Source organism: Ciconia boyciana, chromosome 4 (assembly GCF_034638445.1).
Source record: "Ciconia boyciana chromosome 4, ASM3463844v1, whole genome shotgun sequence".
In the NCBI taxonomy this organism is placed as follows: Eukaryota; Metazoa; Chordata; class Aves; order Ciconiiformes; family Ciconiidae; genus Ciconia; species Ciconia boyciana.
In genome coordinates, this window is record NC_132937.1 from 52,443,380 (window position 1) to 52,464,548 (window position 21,169).

The 21,169-nt window shown below is 37.8% G+C and overlaps 1 protein-coding gene across 3 annotated transcripts in view; it reads right to left on the reverse strand.

Moving 5' to 3' along the window:
- The window catches only part of TTC39B (tetratricopeptide repeat domain 39B), a 72,685-nt gene that overhangs the window by 36,237 nt on the left and 15,279 nt on the right, over positions 1–21,169 (reverse strand). The window contains exons 1-2 of one of the 3 annotated variants that reach the window (XM_072860000.1): positions 18,156–18,167; positions 15,975–16,009 (exon numbers count right to left, since the gene is read on the reverse strand). The exons of 1 other annotated variant lie outside the window; for it this stretch is intronic. Coding sequence is in view for 1 of the 2 variants with exons in the window: in XM_072859999.1 (XP_072716100.1) it covers positions 15,975–16,009 (35 nt within the window). In the remaining variant the exon portion in view is untranslated. Of the gene's footprint in view, positions 1–15,974; positions 16,010–18,155; positions 18,168–21,169 lie in introns of those variants that run through there. One more of the 3 variants, XM_072859999.1, reaches the window with a different exon arrangement.

Here is a 21,169-nt window from a genome sequence, read left to right on the forward strand (position 1 = left end):
ATTAACATTAGTGGGACTTAAATGAGCAAGCAGTACTTTGCATGAACAAGGATGGCAGAAGTTAGTTTTTGAACTTCTAAAACCATTTGTTGGCTCTTTTACGACACAGCCAAAATAATCAGCCTCATCTGATAAACAACATTTAATTGCCAGCGACTTGGTTTTGTACAGCTACTGTTCTCGCTAACAAAAGTCTCATTGGGCTACGGCTACGGAAAATATTTGAAGTTATTAGTGGGAACACAGCAAAACTTCAAGGGAAAAAAACCACAGAAATGTGAAACTAGAAATAACAATTTAGTTTTAAGATACCTACATTAAGATGCACATCTGACACAAACAAAAGGAGTGAAAATAAGGTTTTTAAAAATCGGGGGTACAGAGAGAGGATGCTGTTTTGATGATAAGGATCAAGAAAACAAGATGCATTACATCTAAGATAACATTTTCCCAGGAAATAAATACTTTAGCAAACAAGTGACCCTTACCACTTATGGAAGCTTCATCAGAAGAAGAATCTTTTAGAGAGGCTTTTGTTTCTTAAACTCAAATGAAAACCATTCTGGGTGTCAGCCACAGTATCAACAGGCAGGGCAGCAAGAAACTATCATCTGTAACACTCTTCTTGAGTCACATATATGCAGGCATTTGCTAGACTATTTACTGCCAAGGTAATGATTACAAAACACCATTAAACTGTATTGTTCTCAGGTGGTTCTTTTCCTCTGCAGGAAGATGGTAAGTCAAATGGTCCTAATATACTGTCAAAATCTGATACTCACTGTTGCTATTCAGAATGTTTCTATACTTTCTGAAGTAGGTCTTTCCCTTTGTAGTAATGAATATCTTCAATTAGAAGACTCGATATTTAACTGTTTATGTTCTACCACATCAAAAAGAGTAACTATCTTGTCATGTGTCTTAAATAGCCAGGACATGACTTCTTAATGGTAAACAGCAGCTGATCCTCACCAGAATCTACTCAATAGCTCCATTTTCTTGACTAGGAGGCTCAGGTTGTTTTTGAATGCTGTTCTACTTTAAGTGTATTGATCCTTTGTGAAGTCCAAGAGCAGTGGTGATTCTGATGCTTTTTAGCTGATGGAATCCCTCCTCCCCTCCCTCCCTTATTGAGGGGACTACTGTGCAGGCACGCCATGCTTCTTCCAAATACGTGGCACTGAGCTCTGTGCTGATGTGTGCTGCCATGCATGCTTAGCATAAAATAAACTCAAGCCTTCGGCAGAGTCCTGTGGGGGCTGGAACCCACTGTCTCCCTGGAAGACTTTCTCCCAGACAAGATCAAAAGCTGTGCTCAAACTACAGTATCAAAGGTCACGGTTTACTGCTCACAGACATAGCATTAAATCATCACTTCATGTTCACGTCTTCCATGGCTTTACATGCCAAAATGTACTTGATGTCCTCTTGGCCGGTCTTACCATTTAGAAGATTCAAAACATTTAAAAACTGCCACCACCACATCGTCAATCACTTGTTAAACTCAAATGACCCAGACACTTTGTGCTACTGCAGCACAAAGACTTTCTGTCCCTGGCATCCTTCTTTTTGCTGTGTTTTTAATTTTGAACTATGCCTCAGATTAGCAGTGTGTCACTAGAACAAGGATACTTCAATTCTTAATTCTGCAATATTCAACAGTCATGCTTTAAGAACGAGGAAATTGGTAATGAACAGGTTCTTAGCTCTTGATCCCTGCCAGTCATTTTCTATTCAAGCATAGAAAGTCCTGTAGTAGTCTACTACTACTCCTCTCTCTTCAGTCTCAGTGAAGGGAAAACACAGTCATTCTTTACTACGATAGAGACACTTGCTCTCTGCCTAGCCCTATAAAACAACAATACAAACCCCAGAATTCTTATTTTTTTCAATTATTTTATCCCTCACCGATGTATGCCAATTCCTCTTGTGATTCAACACCTTGCCTCTGTGTGCTGTCAGATTCTACTGGTAAGCTTTAAGCAGAAAAAGCAAACTAGTGTCTCTGTCCATGGGTAACAGATAAGAAACGTCTCCACCTTGTCTGTTTAAGGAAACATCACTGAACTATGATTCTTAGTACCTATTTAATGTTCCTCCAAATAGATGGTGGTCTCCTATCTCTATGAAATGTTGCCACGATTGCTCATCTCCTTATGAACATTTTTTAATGTTTATGTCCTTGAAAAATCTATTATAGGACTGCATTTCGCCTTCTTTTTATATGCACAGCTAGCAACTGCAAAAATCTACAATTTCCAATAGGAATTGCTTTCTTATTAACAAGAAGATACATCCATGTGTACCCATCGTATCTGAGCAAGCATACAGAAAACTCAGCTATTAGTTCTGCTATCTGGAAAAATATCTTCAAATAATTTTCTTCATATTTTGAAAGCATAGTACTCCTCACCATTAAGTTAGCCTTTTGAGAAGAAAAATCTTTTTCCTCCTATCCCTCTCATCCATCACTCATATGAGCCAACAGTAATACTTCACTCTTCTGCTCAGTGATGTGCCAAAATCTAGTTTGGATCATTTCTTAAGGAACAACGTTATTTGCTATCAGTTTTATCAATCCTTTGCACAGACACCAAGTTGCAATACAAGTATAAGTCTCATCAGGTAAACAGTGAGACGCTTCGTCGGAGTACCAACTACCTACCTGCCACAGAGCAGCAGGTGGCACCACTCCTCATTACAAATACCCAACAGTTCTATAACATGAAGTGAAGGCTAGCATAAAATAAGCTTATTGACAAATCCTACTGAGACATTCTGTTAGGTCTACATTTTATGTTCAGGATACTTCAGTGAAGGGTGGCTGAAGGCTTACATGGTCCTTGGTAGTACAATCCACGACTTACATACAGTGAACATTAGGAAACGTGCATAAAAGCAAAGAAAGTAGCTTCCTAGTTATGTTGGATTTTCTTATTACACGGGCCTACTCCTAAAACTTGCAAGTGTGGGGCTTCTGTTTGGTTTGGTTTTGTTTTAAAATAAATGCAAGCAGAGATACACTGCTTTCAGGAATAATTTCTGTATCAAGTTTGAATCTACGGAGCCCTCATGAAAGCAGAGCATGTATCATTATCTCTGAGGACTACTGACCTAAGTAAGAAACTGCACACAGCCCTCACTCTGTGCTAGTGCTGGCACATGCCTTTCAGTATCCTGCTGGCTAGATACAGGACTCAGGCTCTAAAAAGCCAGGTGCATCAGGCAAGCCTCCATGAGGCTGGATTTTCTTCTTCCATCTGTATGCATGCTATGCATTCCCCCCATCTGGGCAACAATTCAGAAAGGTGGAATCAAACTGAGTCACCTTTCTCACATTTAGATGTTTCTTGCAGCTAACAAATTAAAGCATGTTAAATCATTTACATTAAAGGGATCACAGTATTTTAAAATTGCCAATCACTTTCAGTTTATGAACAAAAAGGATTCTTAACCCAATGTGTTGATTTAAAAATAATCAGGGAAAGATATAAGATCATGTGATCAACAGTTTTTTCTGCCCTAAACAGAAAAAACTTTTTGCAAACTTTTTTACCATTTCATCTAAAACCATTTTCATCTAAAACCTTTCTTCAACACTGCTTACAATCACACAACAGAAAAAAATCTTAAGCCATAAGGCTGAAGTTGAAATTATTTCCAACTTACCTAAATCACTTCCTATCCTAGGCTATTATCATTAATACAGAAAGTCTACAAACTACAGCTATCTGATCAATATAGCAATTGTTAACTTTTTTTACCCGTACAGTAAATCCACTAGTCAGTTTACCTCCACAGCAAATTCTGCTTTCATTATGCACGCATCTCTTTTTATGAGAAGCATGAATTTTAGATAAGTAAAATTGTGTCATTTACATATTCAATGGAAATGTTATCATCTTATCAGAGGCATTGAAAAAATTTCATCCTGATGCAAGACAGACTTTACTCCTTTGAAGGCGTAGTATCTTCACTGTTTCAGAACTTCACCAACGCATGCTGTAGTCTGCGTGCTAAACATTCATTTAAGGAAACCCAACTGGCAGCAAAACTACCCAGTGCTGTGCTAGCCAAATTTGCAAACAGGCAGAAATTACTCTAAAAGCTTACTATATTACGATCCATTCAACAACAGGCAGTTTTTTGAAGACAAACAAAAAGAATCAAAAAACCTCACCCAAAAACACACAACGGACACACACTCCCTAACAATGCTCATTTAGTTTAAATGATAGTAGTTTACACAGTGTGGTATTTTGGCAAAACCATTAGGGTAACACACTTATTTTCACTTTTTCCTCCTTCATGACTTTCTGGCACGCTGTATTTAAAATCACATTCTACAGCAGATGAGGCAAACAGCATTGTTCTTACCCAAGCCCTTCCTGGGTACGAGCTTCCACTTGAATTTTGGAGACACCTATCCATCCACCCACAGAACTGGCAGCAGCAGAAGAGAGAATAGAAACACCACACTACGAGGCAATTCAGTTCAGTGAGGTTGCACCTTCCTCCTCAATGCCACCTGACTATGAGATAGGAGCATTTAGCCAGTTATTTGGGAATCTGTTATCAGTGCATCCCTGGACTGTTGCTGCAATACCAAGGGACCTGCCTACACTATCCTTAGCATGATCAAGCAACCTCACCACTAGGGCATTTTCATTTTCTTTAATAGCGTTGGGGGTTTTGTTTAGGTGTTTTTTGGGGTTTTGTTTATTGTTGGTTTTGTTTGTTTAAATTAAATTCTTTCTTCTCCCTTGTCTCACAGTTGTAGCAGAAATTCTTATGCAGAGCAAAATGAACAAAACAGTAGCTTGCTGATATGATACATCTGTATACATAATAAAATAAAGCATCATAAACTGTATTTTTCAAAAGGAACAGCTGTAGAAAAGGAGTTGGAGCTCTCAGAAAAACAGACAGTAAGAAGGGAAGAGGTAAGGGGGGGGGGGGGAGAGAGAAAGGCAGTTGCCCCTCTTGAAAATCAAGAATTATTAAAGCGATATGCATGAAAATGAGCTGAGAATGGCTTTACCGTTTTTATCTCTACTTTAGCATTGTCAAAAAAAGTTCAAACTGACAGCTTTTCATAGACTACTGGAATTTCACTAAGAGAGCATTTAAATGATCAATCATTATATCTTACCAGACACATATAATCTAACGACAAGGCAGATGGAAGGCAGGTAAAGCTCTGCTCCTCACAGACCAGAAGCTGGGGGCAGGAGGGGAGCTGCTGGCATTTTAGGAGGGGTGTTTGCCCTCTCTTCGTTTTTAGAAAAGCAAGTTCTAATTTTACATTTTCTAAACTTCACAGATACATATTTAGCTACAGGAGACAACTGTTTTATTTTAGGAATTATTACTCCTCACAGCAGTAGAAATATTTGTAATACTGTCTTATGAGTGAAACGCATTAAAAAACTTCAAACACACCAAAAACTTGGTATACAAACAAAAAAACCTTCAAACACACCAAAAACTTTGTGTACAAATAGATGAGACTTCTTAAAAGTCTCATCTGACCTTAAACTTTAAATGTCAGACCACCACCTGTCGGGAGACTGATAACGTGTCTTCGCTTTACATTCTGCATGTGAGTCTTACTTGTGATCTCGAACTCTGGGGACATGCGCAGGACTGTCCTTTAGTTAGAAAGCAACGCAGCGCCTACAGTGCTGCTTCATGAGAATCTGGTAATGGAATACCAGATCAAAAGTGATCAAAAGGTTTTGCTTCCAAACATCTACTTTATGTCCATGACTGAGGGGGCAGGGAGGGGTGATGAGATAAAGAAACTTTCCTGATGGTCTGTCTTATTGAAAATGTGGAATTTGCCTATCTATATATTTATTATCAATGCAGTATCTGAACACCACGAGAAAATACTGATTGCTGTATCCTCACATTTTATTACTACTCTACGGATGCAACAAAGCAACTGAATAAGCACAAAGGAAGAAAACCAAGGCAGAGTTGATCATCTGCTTGAGTCTCAGGTGCCACAGGAAACAGGGCCAAGACTAAGCTCATCGTACCGGCTGACCAGCACCCACCTTTGCCAACATCACAGTGCACCCCTCTGGGGAAAAAAAAAAAAACAAAACACACCACACCACAAAAAGGCTACATTTCTAGCCACCTTTTTAAAAAAAAAAAAAAAGAAAAAGAAAAGAAACATGAGCATTCACAAATGTTTCAGTTTTGGACTGACCATTAAACAGATTCAGTAAACCAATAATCAATTTATTGCAAGTCAGGTGTTTTTACAGCCTGAGGGAAAAAAGAAACATCAGCAGCTTTATCTGACACCAAGTTCTTTAAGTTCAACAGCGAATTGCACTGCACATGCACAGTAAGCAAGATCCAAATTTTCCATAATGAATCAGCCATATTGTGGGAGCAAGACACATGACAACTACCTGGGCTACTATTTACCCACTTGAATACGCACATACAGTTTATCTGATCGCTAAAATTATTGTGAAATAATCCTACTCAAGCGTATCAAGCTACCCAGCATGAATTTGACACAGCATTGCAAAATATATGTAATCCTAAAAACAGTCAGCAAAGCAATCAGATCATGGGTATTTAGAAGTGACCACAGTCTGACAGAGGAGAAAGAAAAAACAAAGCAGTGTCAGTGCAGGTTTGCAGGTAGGAGAAAAATCTGCTTTACATTGTGCTGCTGGTCATTAATGGAAATGCACAGCACTACAAAAGGTTGTTATCAGATTTATTAATAGAACTCAGTGGTTCAACAGTATTTTATATGTATGTTTTAACATGAGCTCTTTGCAAGTAAACTGAGAATTTACCATGTTTGAATACCCCTTATCAGACCAATAGTTTATATCAAATAATCCAGCTGAGGTCAATACAGGCAATACAGTGTAGAAAAACGAGCACCTCAATAAGCCAGAGTGTGATACTGCCAAAAGTTAATATACAATATGTAGGTAGAGATAAATAGCAGTTCACAAAAAAAAAAAATTAATCTGTTCAATGTTTCCCTTAGCAAGTAGGTCTAAATAAGACATGCTGACAAGAAAATAGGTTGGAAAAGATCCTCGTGAAAGAGCTAGCATATATAAATAATAATGACAGCTTACTGACAGTTTTACACAAAACGAATAAAAATTCCACTTATCTTACTATGGAAAAAACAAGAAATAAATCATGCAGCAAGTAGGACACCAGATGAGGCCAGATGTTTATGGGACTAACACTGCGTCACACAAATATTGGCTCAGATCCAACGAGACAATTAGGACAGTGTGATCCTAGTAAGACAGTCTTCCTAAACTTCAAACCAATTTACTGGAATTTATTACACAGAGAACTTATAGCTAATGCTGGAGACCTGAAATTACTAATATCTCTAAAAGCACACTGTATTATACTTAGCATTTAGTACTTAGAAAGCCCAGACTGCATCCCAAGAAATAAATTATTTATATTTAAGTAAAAAATTATATAACCTCAAATGGTTAAATCAGCACAGCTACCAAGAATAGAAGACACACTCTATAAATGGAGAAAATAACTACAAGCCTGATACTGTCCTTAAATTACCACATTTTAAAGAACGGCATCCCAAAACACACACCTTGCGGTGTTCTACAACCTACAGCATCCAAGCTGATTAAGCACTGACATCAGCAGAGAAGCTTCTGCTCTCTAAAAGCATTGTTCACCACTGCAAAGTGCAGACAAAAACCAATTATTTCATAAACCCATTATGAATATATCATTTTCCCCTCCTCTTCAAGGAAATCCATCTAAAAAACAATTTTTGTAGTTTAAGTGTTCAACATACCTGACAAAGTAAATTTTCACAGATAAAACCCCATAAATCTGACTATCATATTCATGATTTCAGGGACTAGTAGGCAGAGATAATATACTTACAGGATTAATTCAGTTAACTTCAGGTTTGTAAATATAGTCCTTATGCAAAAATAAGTGCTGCTTCTTTCACTCTGTTCTTTTTCCACCGCACACACGAAAAAAAAACCCACGGAAGAAAAGCATAAAGAGAAAACTGATTGTGTTTTATTTCTCACTTTCCATGAGGTTTCATCAATGAGTTGTCAAGCAAAAAGAATAAAAGGACAAAAGTTTACAAGCCAGCAGCTGGCATCACAGGCACTCTCCATAGCCGAATTCAAAAGAAATGTCAGTTAGAGTGGCAGCAGCTACAGTCAATGCTGGAAGCTGATGCCTCTGCGGGAAGAGGATGCTGGGAGATTTTCCCAATCTGTGCTGCAGCCTAATTCTAATCCATCACTCCTAACTGCAAGGAGAAAATGGAGACACGAGGAACGCAAAGGGATTTATATTTAAAGGCAAAAAGGGAGTTACTTCAGTATTTCCTAAATTTAAAAAAAAAAAAAAGATGCTACAATTAAAGTCAGACAGAAAAGGAAAAGTATACTAATACAACTGCAGTAAAAACAGATCTAACATACAAGAGCTGGTAGCAAGCAGTACTGAAGAAAACTAACTAGCTCATGTTTGATTTTTCTTATTTGACAGTACTCAAATCAACTTTTTTTTTAATTAACCCTTTGACATTTTTTCCCCAGAAATCCAAATTTTTATCTAGAGTCCCATGACCAAAATAAATCAATAGCACAGAGAGGCAGCTAGTAAACAGTTATCTCCATGAATATCAGCAGCAATAGGAGAAAGTCGGAATCAGAAGCAAAACAGATGCAACAGCGGCCGTTTCATCCCCTTGGTCTAATCTCTCCAGATGAGATATGGGAAAGCTCAGCACATGGGAGCTAAGCATCAGAAAATTAAACTATGTCCTCCACCCTTACCTTCAAAAAGTATTCTTTAAAACGGTACCGCCCGCGCTAATACTACCTATTCCTAGCTATGTTTACTGTCATGAACAGAGATTTACTCACAAAAATGCCTCAAAGAAAGCCTTTAAAACACAATACAGGAAACTATAGATTTGCATTTACTAATTTCAAATGGGTGCTAAGTAATAAAAGCGGTAATACTTCAAACCAAGCTATTTAAAGAATTTACTTTTGAAAATACAGGTAAGCATGCAACATACTAGGAAAGAGTTGCACAGTATTTCCTAAAACACCTGAGGAAACCGAGGGCTATGATCAGGTAAGACATGCTTTGCAGGACAGAAATGAGATGGACAGCTGTAACTTTCGGACAACAGCACCTTTAAAATCAGGATGTTTCTACCTTTTCCCTGAAATTGTGCCTGATTGTGCTAAAGACTAAGGAGTTCAGAGTTATCCAAGTTCTCCACCACGTGACTTGGAAGCAGTGCTTATGTGTACTGTCACCTATTACTTTATTTGGGGCAGGGACAGTCAAAGTGCCAGCACTTCTCTCATCTTGATTGCACGTGAAAGGTAAAGCAGTTTTGAATCAAGGTTGAGCAGTCACATAAAAATCGACTCAGTTGACACACCAAACATACAACGTTCTGTCTTTAACCCAGCGTAAGTTGCAGACTGTCCACACGTGAGGCCTCAGAAAGTATTTCCCAGTAAAAGCTGAAGAAGAGTCAGGAGCACTTTTCCACAAAACTGACAAAAGCAAGCTTTCTGTCTGCAAATATTAACACATGTTCAAAAGATCTTCCCTGGATTGTCTTAAAGAAAAACCCACTAATACACACTCAAGCCACCTTCTGTTCAGATTGTTTCCCAAAATGCTCCGCGACCGTTTTCAATCATGGGGGATGGGGGGGACAGGACACGACACCACCAAACCAACAAAACAACCAAACCACGACATTATTAAAGACCAGAGAGGTTTTTGTTTGTTTGACAGTTTAAAATAAAGAATGTGGCAAATCTGGCTTTCAATCCTTTTTCCCTAAAAACAATTCCTCCTTCTCAATATCTGAGCAAGTCTAGCCTCCAAGTTTTTATTTTTTTCATCTATGAGTTAGAGTTCATCTTTTCATTTTCTTATCTAAAGCACTAAAGACTTAAATTCAAAGACTAAAGACTTTAGACTAGACACTAAAGACACTAAAGACTTTAATCAAAAAACACCAATCCAAAACATTAAGAGTCTACATCCCATTCAAAGTCTCTGAAGTTATTCAGAGAAGACAATTGAGTGGCATGACTGCAAATAGCATTATGCAGTCTTTATTAAAGGACCAGATAAACATTAATTTCCTGAAAGAAATCTAAAGAAAGAAAACACAGATGTGATCAGTAGATCATGCATTCCAGCACAACATCCGAGATTCCAACATGATTATTAGTAGACTCCAGAAGTCTCCAGGAACCCCCACCCCAAAACTATTATGCGAGTTTACTGACACAGTGTTAATTTATTTTTCATGCAAGAGCAAGTGACAAGCAGCAACCCAAATATTTAGGCTCAATTAAGACAAACTTCTTTTGGCAAACACTGGATCACAGAAAAACAGGCTGTGTTATCTTTCTGTGCACTAGCCTTTCAGTGAAGGCTTGCAAGAGTAGCAGCATGGTGTGGAAGAGACACAGAGGTTCAGGCTGTTCTGCATAGCATATTCCCGAGATTTTCTGTTTGTTTGGGTTCCTCCCCCCCTCCTGTTTTTCCTCCTTGCTTTCTAAAAAGTTATGGACACAGGTATGAATTGCACATTGCAAAGTCAACAGAAGATACCAATACAAAAATTTGCACAACGTGGCCTGAAGACTTCTACTTAAATACAAACACCCAGAGAAATTTTACACCAGAGGCAAGAGGTGTAGTTGCAATAAATATGGAAGAGTTAGGAATGACATAATTATTGCCCACTGAAAACCCCTCAAAACTTAAACAATTTATAATCCAAGAACTGTTTGGGGTAGAGAAGGATTAGTGACATTAGGCTGGTGTCTCACTGCTGCTGTTCCAAATCTTGAGACTGACAATATAAAGTAGCTACCGTGTCATATTTATGTAGCTATGAAAATATTATTTACTGGATACAAAAATCACCTTTACTGGACTTTTTTTTTTCTTTTTGGACCTTGAGGACCAAACATAAGAGAATAAAACTTTGATCATTTAAATTGTCACAGCTGTTTCTCACCATCGTAAAATGATGTCAGAATTTGAGCTCAAACTTACGGAAACAAGCACTGTTCTTAAAAGTTTTTGGCTCCCTGAATTCGATTTTGAATTCACGGCCATCTCCTCAGCTGTTCAATTTCATTCACTGACAAAACACACGCATGTGCAGGTATAACTGAAATCTTAACTACACTTCTGAGATTACAAGGATAACCTGCTCTAACTTCCTTAAACACTTCTGGCCCTTAATCTATCACTCCAGTAATACCACACAGAGCTGCTTTGGTAGGATCAAAGATTAACAGTATCCAGCTTTGGGTAGGAAAAGGAAATGCAGAAGAGGAATGATAATATAGCAGTGAAATATGCGTCTTTCTGCTGAAATTGATAGAGATAGAAAATCCTAAGAAATCCATTATTCATCAAAAATCATCTGTCTGCTTTTCTACAGAATTCTAGCTTCCACCTTTTCACTATTTCATTTTTTAAATGTGTTTAAATGAGGTCTCACTATGTTTCCACTGATACCATAACTCAGGGTCTGGTGTCAGAAATTTCTATACAAATAGCACAACATGAAGACTTCCTCTGCATATGAACTGTTTGCAGCAGTCAGGCAGACTACTATGTTTCTTCCCAAAGACAACTACAAAGCACCTTCTATAAACATACCCAGGCAACTACCATAATACAGTTACTCTAAATGTTGTTATTCATTCACATAAGCCTCTGATAATGGGGTGGTAATTGAAAACACCATCTTGCCTTTACCTCAAAGAAAGACTGTATGCCAACCAGTATCATGGAAAAGCATAACAACTTGGTGATAACTCATTCCTGTCACATACAGATGACATTTTAAGGAACAGTAATTAAAATGAGATGGGAGGAAATCCAAATACAATTAAAATTTCATACAAGTTCCTGACAAATTGAAAACTTCAGAGGATAAAATACATACAGAAATCAAAATAGCAGTGACAAGGTCAGTAGGCTCATGGTAGGCAGGATATGGTGATGGTTAAAAATTGTCAAGAACTCAAACCTCTTTTAATTTTCTTCTTGTAAAACCAAAGAAGAGACAATTTACAAAATTATACTTGGGCAACAGAAAACATGGATGTCTGTATTCCACAAAAAGAATTTCTGAGTAATTTGGGGAAAAATTGAGGTAGCAGAAATATATAGGAAAAAAAAAAGTCACAGAAGTTGAGAATTATCTTGTTCAGTAAGATTGAAATTAAAGTTCATATTTTTTCTACAATAAGATTCAGGTACTGATGAAGCATTTTTAGCAAGAATTAAATAAAAGAACAAAACACACATAAATCTGTTCCATGCATGTATGTTTTTGAACCTGTAGATGCTTGGCAGGTAAAAGCATTAGGTTACCTCGTGAAACAGATTTGCCCAAAACTTGAAGTAAGCAGACACTCCACTGGGAATATGAGGAAATATTTGGTAAAAAGTAGCTTACCACCACAAAAATTCTTGGCAGAGGCTTGAATCTCCAAAACAGAAAGAACCATTTGTCTCCAGTTACTCAGTTCCTTTTACAACAGAATATGCCAATCTGAAACCAGTTCTGAGTTAACACAACCATGTAATGGCAAATTTACTTTGACATGTTCCACTATCCTCTTTGTAAGGTTGAAGATGCTATACCAAAAGTTACCGCCAAGCCAGTGCTTTGAAAACTTAGTAACTCTGGCAGAAAAGATACTAGGTGAAATGCTACTGCTTGCTTTAAGCAAAATGGCAGACTCGCCTACTGTAATAGCCTTTCTTTGGCTTTAGAACGAGTCAGTAAGGAACTGCATTTACAGGTGGAACTCTCTTTAATGGCCCCTCCACATTTCTACAAAACAAGTATGTTGGGCTCATTACAAAAACTGGTTTGGAGCTGCTGTGTATACCCACAGTAGCCACCACAAGTAGAAGATCACAAAACAGTCTAAAGAATCTAATCCATTTAGACAATCGGAGCAAAGACTGATTTCCTCCTGGACCTGTCCTCAGATACGACAGCCAGCACTAGAGATTTAGGGAAGGATTTTACCCTATTAAGATAACTCATTGCCCTTTTAACATCAAACCTGCACAACCTGGTATCTACAGTTAAGCAATAATATTCAGGGAATAAAGACCGTTAAAGCCACGTTAGATTAGCAAAACCATTTAGTAGCATTTATGGGAGCAATATTCAGAGCAGTGTTACTCTCTATGTATTTTACATGAAGAATTAGAGAGTGGTGTATGAAATACTATGAAGACATGGTTCCCACACATTCTTTCTGAATTCTCTAAACCAACAAGTTGATCTGACAGAATTTGAACCAGCTCTGACCTCCTAAGTGAATATCAACAGTCTTTGTAGACACAACTGTCTGTAAAAAAGGCCCATTTTATTTAAATTCAATTGAATATAACCAAACTGCAATAAGCCACACAAACCAATGACATGCCTGTCATCACAGAGCAGTAACAATGCCACTTTCTTATCCAAAATAAAAGAGACTGAAACATCGATACAGAGGAAAATTTTAAGATTAATGTGATCAACAGCAAAATCAAAAAAAGTGATACAGCTTCCCAAAAGGTTGAACCTCTGGCAATTAGTTGTTTCAATGTAGTAATGTTTCCAAATTTCTACTACTGTATTATTAATAGAAAAAACTACCATTAATTCTAGACAGGGAAAGGTCAAGAATAACCAGTATAGCACTAGATTTGGGAAAGGCTTCCCCTCAGGCAAACTACCAGCATCATTTGAAAACCACCAAAGAGTTTCAAGGAAGATAAGACTGAAGAGTTCCACAAAAAGTCACAAGGTTTTTTTTCTGTTCCTTAGGCACTTTTTAAAAATAGCTGTACCTTCTGAAAATTTGAGAAAGGATAGAGTCTAATCAAGTGAAGAATCCTGCCCAGATACAAAAGAATACACACATTTCTACATAATTTCCATAACTGCAGAGTAGCTAATTGTCTAAACACAGAGCAAGTCAGCAGCAGCAAGTATTCCAGCTGAGATTATCCTACTCTTATTGCTCAATAGTCACAAACTGAACTGCCTCTCTATGAACCTCATTTTCAAAGGAAACAACCTACACAATTATGCCGACTGTCCACTCACGTGTCCCCATGCTCTTAATATTTTAACCTATTGGCCAGTTTTGATCAGCCAAATTTTACAGAGAAGCAGCGGACTCAAGAGACAATTAAAATAAATACCCAGATAGTGCAGAAATACCTGAAGGGTACCTACAGAGGGAAAGGCTATAGTATAATGCTTAATTTTCTGTTTTGTTGGCCTGCTGAAAAATCAAGCTACCTGTTGACCATCCAGGAGTACAGAGGACGCAGGTGCAGCTGGGTGAAAGGAGAGGTAGGCAGGTCATGAGGACAAGGGCAGGGATGAGTAAGAGCTCAGGGAACACAGTTACTCACACTGCTTTCTCCTAGGCTTGTGCAGGACCACCTGAACAAGAACTGCAGGTGGTCCTATGTTACTGAAACAGGCTGAACTAAAGGCTGTGAAACCTGAACAAATGGAAAGTTAGTTTTAGAATACACATATACCAGAATCGATCAACAATATAACAGCACAGGCGTAGTACTTTTGGCCAGTGGACGAGGACAGCAACCACAGTGACAACTGTTCAACTAGAGACGTTAAGTAACAACACGATTTCTGTCCCCCTAATATTCTCTCCATCATCCTGCATTTACTCTTCTACATAATGGTTATTACAGATAGAAGCAATACCAGCCAGAACAAACTAACATCAGTCTAACTTCTACACAGCTATAAAAAGTGTCTCTGTATGACAGCTATGAGCACAGAAGAGACACTCAGGAAGAACAAATCGAAACTCTGCATGCCACTAATAAACATCCATGCCCAGCTCGATATCAATAAAGAAACAAAACAACCTTCTCATAGAAGGAATGAGTGTTGGATGAATATTCTCATAAATTAAATATTACAGAGTGACTTTCTTCCCTCTCCCAAGGGAAGGAAGAGCCAGAGAGAGAAGTTATGTGATCATACAGCAACTGCTAGGGAGTCAAAGGAAGTAAAAGCAATCATTACATTAAAAGTTCTCAACACAAATATATCAGATTCTTATTTCCTTCCTTCTGAGTCTCAAGAATTGATATGTTTAATTTTTCAACTACAGTTTTACATAGAGAGCAGACCTTACTACTCTAGGTAAGATACAAATAAAGGGTCTGGCAAATTTGTAAAGAATAATTTGCCATGGCCATGGAAATTTTGGCAATTAAATTCAGTCCAAAGCTACTGCTCCTGGGTCTAGAAGTGTTTTAGCAATCTGAGGATAACACTAGAATTCTCCTTCTCATGTGCTGTGTGGCACAGAAATGGAATAAAATCCTACAGACAAACTAAAACGACTTATGAACAGCATCATCTGTTTCCACCACAGTTTAAGTAAGGTGTTGCTTCAGCATGAAATCTAGTGCCAGAGAAGTGACTGAATCTCACTTCGTTAGGGAAAAACATCTGTGCAGCAGTACATTATGAGGGTTAGCAATTTCCATTTGAAAATCTTGCTTAGATGGTCTTGCATAACATGTGATCCAAAGTTTTTACACTACTGCTGAGCTATCATTTTTTCACCATGCGGAAACGTCTAGAGCCATCAGTATGTAACTAAAAGTTACTAAATTTGCTATTTTTAATCCTTTACAAGTTTCACATTTGTTGACAAATACTTCATCACATATATCAACCTAATTACACTTCCATTTCCCAACTCTTGGGAACTTTAACTATTCTGGAAAATGTGAATGTAGTCAGTGCACATAAAATGATGCTTCCTTGGAATGGTGTGCACGCAGTATTTCATTGCTGTATAAATAGTTTTAATAAAAACATACACATTGAAAAAAATTCTACTTACACAGGGATGTTTTCAAAGGCATCTTCAAAATTTTCCTGCAAAAGAAAAAAACTGTTTCAATCAAATGTGTATGTGTTTTGGAACTCTTCCTGTAACGCAGCAGAAAGTTAACTTTATCAGATAGCACTTAATTCTGCAACATACAGTAATAATCAGAATATTCAGTCTACTTTCTAGCTTTTTGTTATACTTTCAGTGCAAATCATTACCCAAGCAGATATATTTCCTATGGGCCTACTACATCAGACTACAGTTAAGTTAAACCAAAGACATCTTCCTTTTCAGACTCCCAAACTTCCACCATATAATTCACAGACAGCAATACAGACTTATGCCTCAGGAGTTTGTGCAGCATATCTGATGTATCCAGGCTGCACTAGCTGACCGGTATATCTACACATTAAAAAAAAAAAATGCAGTGTTCTAAGCATTCAGCAGATATGCAGGTTGGCCGGAGTATATATACTAGGTCCAGGAAGCATTATAGATAGCGTGCATATACAGCCAGCTCACACGTTAGTAGCAGTTATGTGAACCGGTTGGTCCAGGCATCCAAAGGATGGCTCTTTCCACCTAGGTTCAAACCACTTTCCACCTCGGTTCAAATTTCAAATTAAAATAAAGGAAGAGATGCACAAATGTAAAAATGGGCAGAACGGTTCAGTTCAAGGGTCATCTATTTCTGTACCCAGTTTCCAAAATTGGACTGTAGAAGTGTGTAGCAGAGACAAGGCATACAGCCCTCCCTCCTACATCCTTCTCTCCACCCCACACTTTCCAGCCTTTGGCAACTCAGGGAATTCCAGGCCATCAAAGTGGTTCGTTCATCTGGTGATTTTCAGTAGATCTCTGTTCTAAGTACCAGTCCAGTCTCTCCTTGATCCCATGTAGACTTCTTTTTATTCATGAGGTCATAACCTTAGTAAGGAATCTCACAAGTCTGCCACCGATTTCGTGCAAAATAATCACTTCTACTTGAACCTGGCTCCTACTACCTTTGTTTAACAGTCCTTAGCCTTTGAATTGAAAGACAGTGAAGAATCAATTCCTACTTGCTCTTTCCTTGACACTTATGATCTTGAAAACCTTTGTTATATTATCCAAATCATCTCTTTTCCAAGCCAAAGACTGCTACCTTACCCAGTCACTCCTCAAACAGAAACTATTTTCTACTTATGACTGTCCTTTCTGCTCTTTCCATCAGAAAAACGGGAAGCATGATGGAACAGATTGTTCCAATTTTTAACATATCCCAGGAATAACACTGACTTGGGTGTACAAAGGAGTAATATAATACAAATCTCACACAGCATTCTCAGGGTATGTAACCACCAATGACACAAGCACTACAGTGCTTTCATCAAACCTTCCAAAAAAAGTTTGCAAACCAAAACCAACACAAATGAAAGAAACAACTTAAGTGCCTTGCTAAAACACTAACTGCAGCTTAACTTCAAGGCTGTCCACTCAGTTAAGATAATGCACATGCTTGGAATAGTTAAAACTCACTGGCAGTGAGGTGGAGAATTAGTGTTTTAGTGGTATTTACCTTGAGCATGATAACATGAGATTGAAGCTAACATTCAGTAATACTTCAGAACAGACCTATGCTTCATGAATTTTGCATTTCTCAGCAAACTCACCAGAAAATGCAGCTGATAAATAATCAAACATTGTAATGATGCATTAGATACTGTTTCTCTGCCACAGGAGAAATTCAGCAATACACTAAGTGACTGTGATCCACCTGCCAGAAAAATGTTACTTTACCTACATTTTTAACTGAGGAAAAATTTCTGTTCAGAAGAAAAAACAAACTGTTGCAAAAGGACAGGACTTTTATCATCCTTCACAGATAGAATATGCTACTACATCAGTTTTGAACTACTGCAATTACATGTTCTTTACTGTCTGCAGCTGCCACAGCCAAGGAGTAACAGGAATGTATTTAAAGAAGTATCATCAACAGACTGCCCAAATGCTCTCTTCCAAGTAAATTTACCAGCCAACAATACTATAGGAGGCAGAACAAGACCTACTGTGACGAATATAGTAATCAACTTAGAAGAAGCCAATAAAATGAAGCCTGATCTGAGGAGAGCTGAACTGAGTTTCGAAAAGCTGAACAGAAACCAACAGGAACAAACGTCCTGAACAGAAACCCTGTTACCCCTGTCTCACCCCAGACACTGACAGAAGTCATCCGTCTTCTAATAAGGTGCTTCTCTGAAGACTGTTTGCTTCCTTGAGCCACTTCTAGAGACAAGAGGAGAAATCCAGCAAAGTAAATCAATAATCAAAACACACTGACAGCTTTTTGAGCACACCTCCCATTTTTCCTATGAGAACAAACTTGACAAGCAAAGTCAAGGTACTTTTAACTGTCAGGTACTTATAAAGAACAGTAACAATCTGAGGTTTACACCAAGATGTAAAAATATCTGTGACATGAATCTTTTGCCTGCTCTTTCAAACCTGAGAGCAGCAGCTACGTACAAGAAGAAAGGGAGAGATAATTTGCACTCTGTCTAGATAAGGGCCTCCTCTGCCTGGCTCCTACTGAATTTTGTTCACTGCTATTCACACTGGTCAAATGCATGCAAATGCATGCACTTTAGAAGATGAAGTACAACCTTGGTATTTTTTCCCCACATACCAAAGCATAGGGAATAATCACAGCCTCTCAAGAGATTCTTCAAGGGAGCTACGCACAACATTGCTGAAGGTGACTTCTTCTATGCCAAAAAAAAAAAAAAAAGCATAATTTTTCTGAAGTTCTCCATGCCTTCCCATTCCCTCTGCATGCAAAACAGAAAGCATTCAATCTGACATCTTGTTCTCATTTCCTTAACTGTCTCACACAAGTTTGTAGTTGGCTCTACAGACTCTCACAGATTCTCTATATATAGAAGAAAGTTGAAGGCACTAAAAGAGAAGCATAGCCATTTTCTACTCCATTCCATGCCTATTACAGCAAAAAGTTATATCACCCTGAAGTGTAAGGGAAAAGACTGCAATTCAGGTACCCAGAACAGCTCCTCTCAGATTAAGTTCTGGGATTCATCATGTTCCTACCAGGATATAAAAGGTTTCAGAAGTACTCAGACTTTTCTCTTTTATTCACTTTTCTCCAGTAGTCTGTTAAAACTTAAGTGTAAATTAAGCCTGTTCAAGAAGAGAAAAAAAATTAAGAGTGAAGTGTTACATAAAATACAGAGCATCTTGAAGGCTTCCAGCTGTATATAATATACACACATGTATAGGTATGCATATAATATATATTATGTCAACTAAAAAAAAAAAAAATAATCAAGTGATTGACAAAGTTTATCCATTCCTCAGAGTGCAGAAGCAGCCCAAAAACATGGACACATTCTTGCACATTTGGTTAAAGCCTAGTAAAGTTCCTATATTCAACTGCTCATCCCAACACTGCAACTTCCAGGTGATACAGCTGAAATGCCACAACTGATTTCCACAGATGCTTCTTCATTTCAGTCTCAGCAAAGCAGATCACTTAATTCAAGCTAAATAGTTTTACTTAGTACCGATGACAGGCTGCACAGAAGTTCCTTCAAGCCTAAAGTCATCTGCAACTAAATCAGCCATATTTGTGACTTGTACCCTTTAGCAGTGTTAGCATTGGAATACAATACCCTTTATTTACATGGCTGGAGAGACTTGACAGAGACTGAGGTTAACACAGTCCTTCATTCACTTCCTTCACCTGACCCAGATCCACCCTGCAGCAAGTCCCAAAGGTCCTGCTCCAGCCTGTCCTTGTTATAACAGCCACACACATTCAGCAGAAATTTTCAGGAAATACAAACTTCAGGAAGTTTGTCCTATGAAAGGACAACATACCATCTCTCCCCTTCGTTGACTTGACTGAAACGAAAACTGCTAACGGAGGCTGGAAAATCTCCTGAGTAAACAGCAACGAAATAAGCAAAACTCCCAGGTGTGCAGCTACATGGGAGCATGACTGACTCCAAGTCCACAGTCTACTCCAGCATTTTGCATTTGCATTATAAAAATATTGAGAATTCCTTAGTCTTTCAAGTAGACTCCGAAACTTTAGCCAAAGAATTGCTAGAATAGCCTAGAGCTACCATCACAGCAAGCAACAAGTAACTGAAAGACCTCAGTTACTGTAAACTGGTTAACATGATACCAATCTCAGGAAAAAACCAAACCAAAACAAAAACCACCACCAAAAGAACCCCAAAACAAAAACCCCACAAAAATTATATTTAATTAATTGAATTAGAGCAGAGTTGACGTGGTTTAGAAAAAATGGTCATTTGAGAATATTAAAAACCTCTTTCGGTTGAAGGAACTGTAGAAACGAACACTTTGGACTTGACAAGCCCTTTTTTTACATGCTACATTGATCTAGTTTTTAAAAGGTATCCAATAAAACATGTATTATTTTAAGAATCAGCTAAGTAAACAAGAGGAAAAGCAGTTGTCAGTGGAAGACTGTAATTAAATTGTTTCTAACAGAATTTCTCCAAGGCTTCTTTCTCTTCAATAGAATTTTTAATCAATACTCTCGAAACTAACATAATGCCAATGAAATGTTTGGCCATAAAGAATCAGTGGAATACAAATCAGAATAACAAAAAATACACTCCCTTTAAGTGACTGGGATCATTGAGTAAGTCAGTCTCAAATGAGGAGATGCACATGTAAAAATCAAAGAAATCATACACCCATGTTGAGGTTGTATTATGAAAAGCAGCAATCCTAAGAAAGACTGGAAGATCATTTTGACAAGAAATTCAATATGAATTCCTGTTGTTAATCTGATCCTTAAATTAATCTGCCAACAGCAGAAAACAAAGTTTTAGCGTCCAACACCAAGAGGACAAAAACTGTAAAATTTTGTACTTTCCTAGAGTTCAGCCTTCTTGAATGTTGATAAATATGCAAGATAACAGAAAAGATCCCATGAAAATAGTTCAAGAGGTAGAAAACATGATTTATTGTAAGAGCTCCTTAAAAGTTCAATCTTTTTGATTCCCCAAATGCAGGACAGCAGAAGTACTTACTGTCTCTGGCTCACATGAACAAACTCACAGAAACAAAATCAGTACCAGGCAAAACCTCTTTGGTTTCTTGTAAACATTAGTTTTCATCATGCCTTTTTTCTGCTGTGTCAAATTCACATTTTTCAGGCAGAATGCTAACTA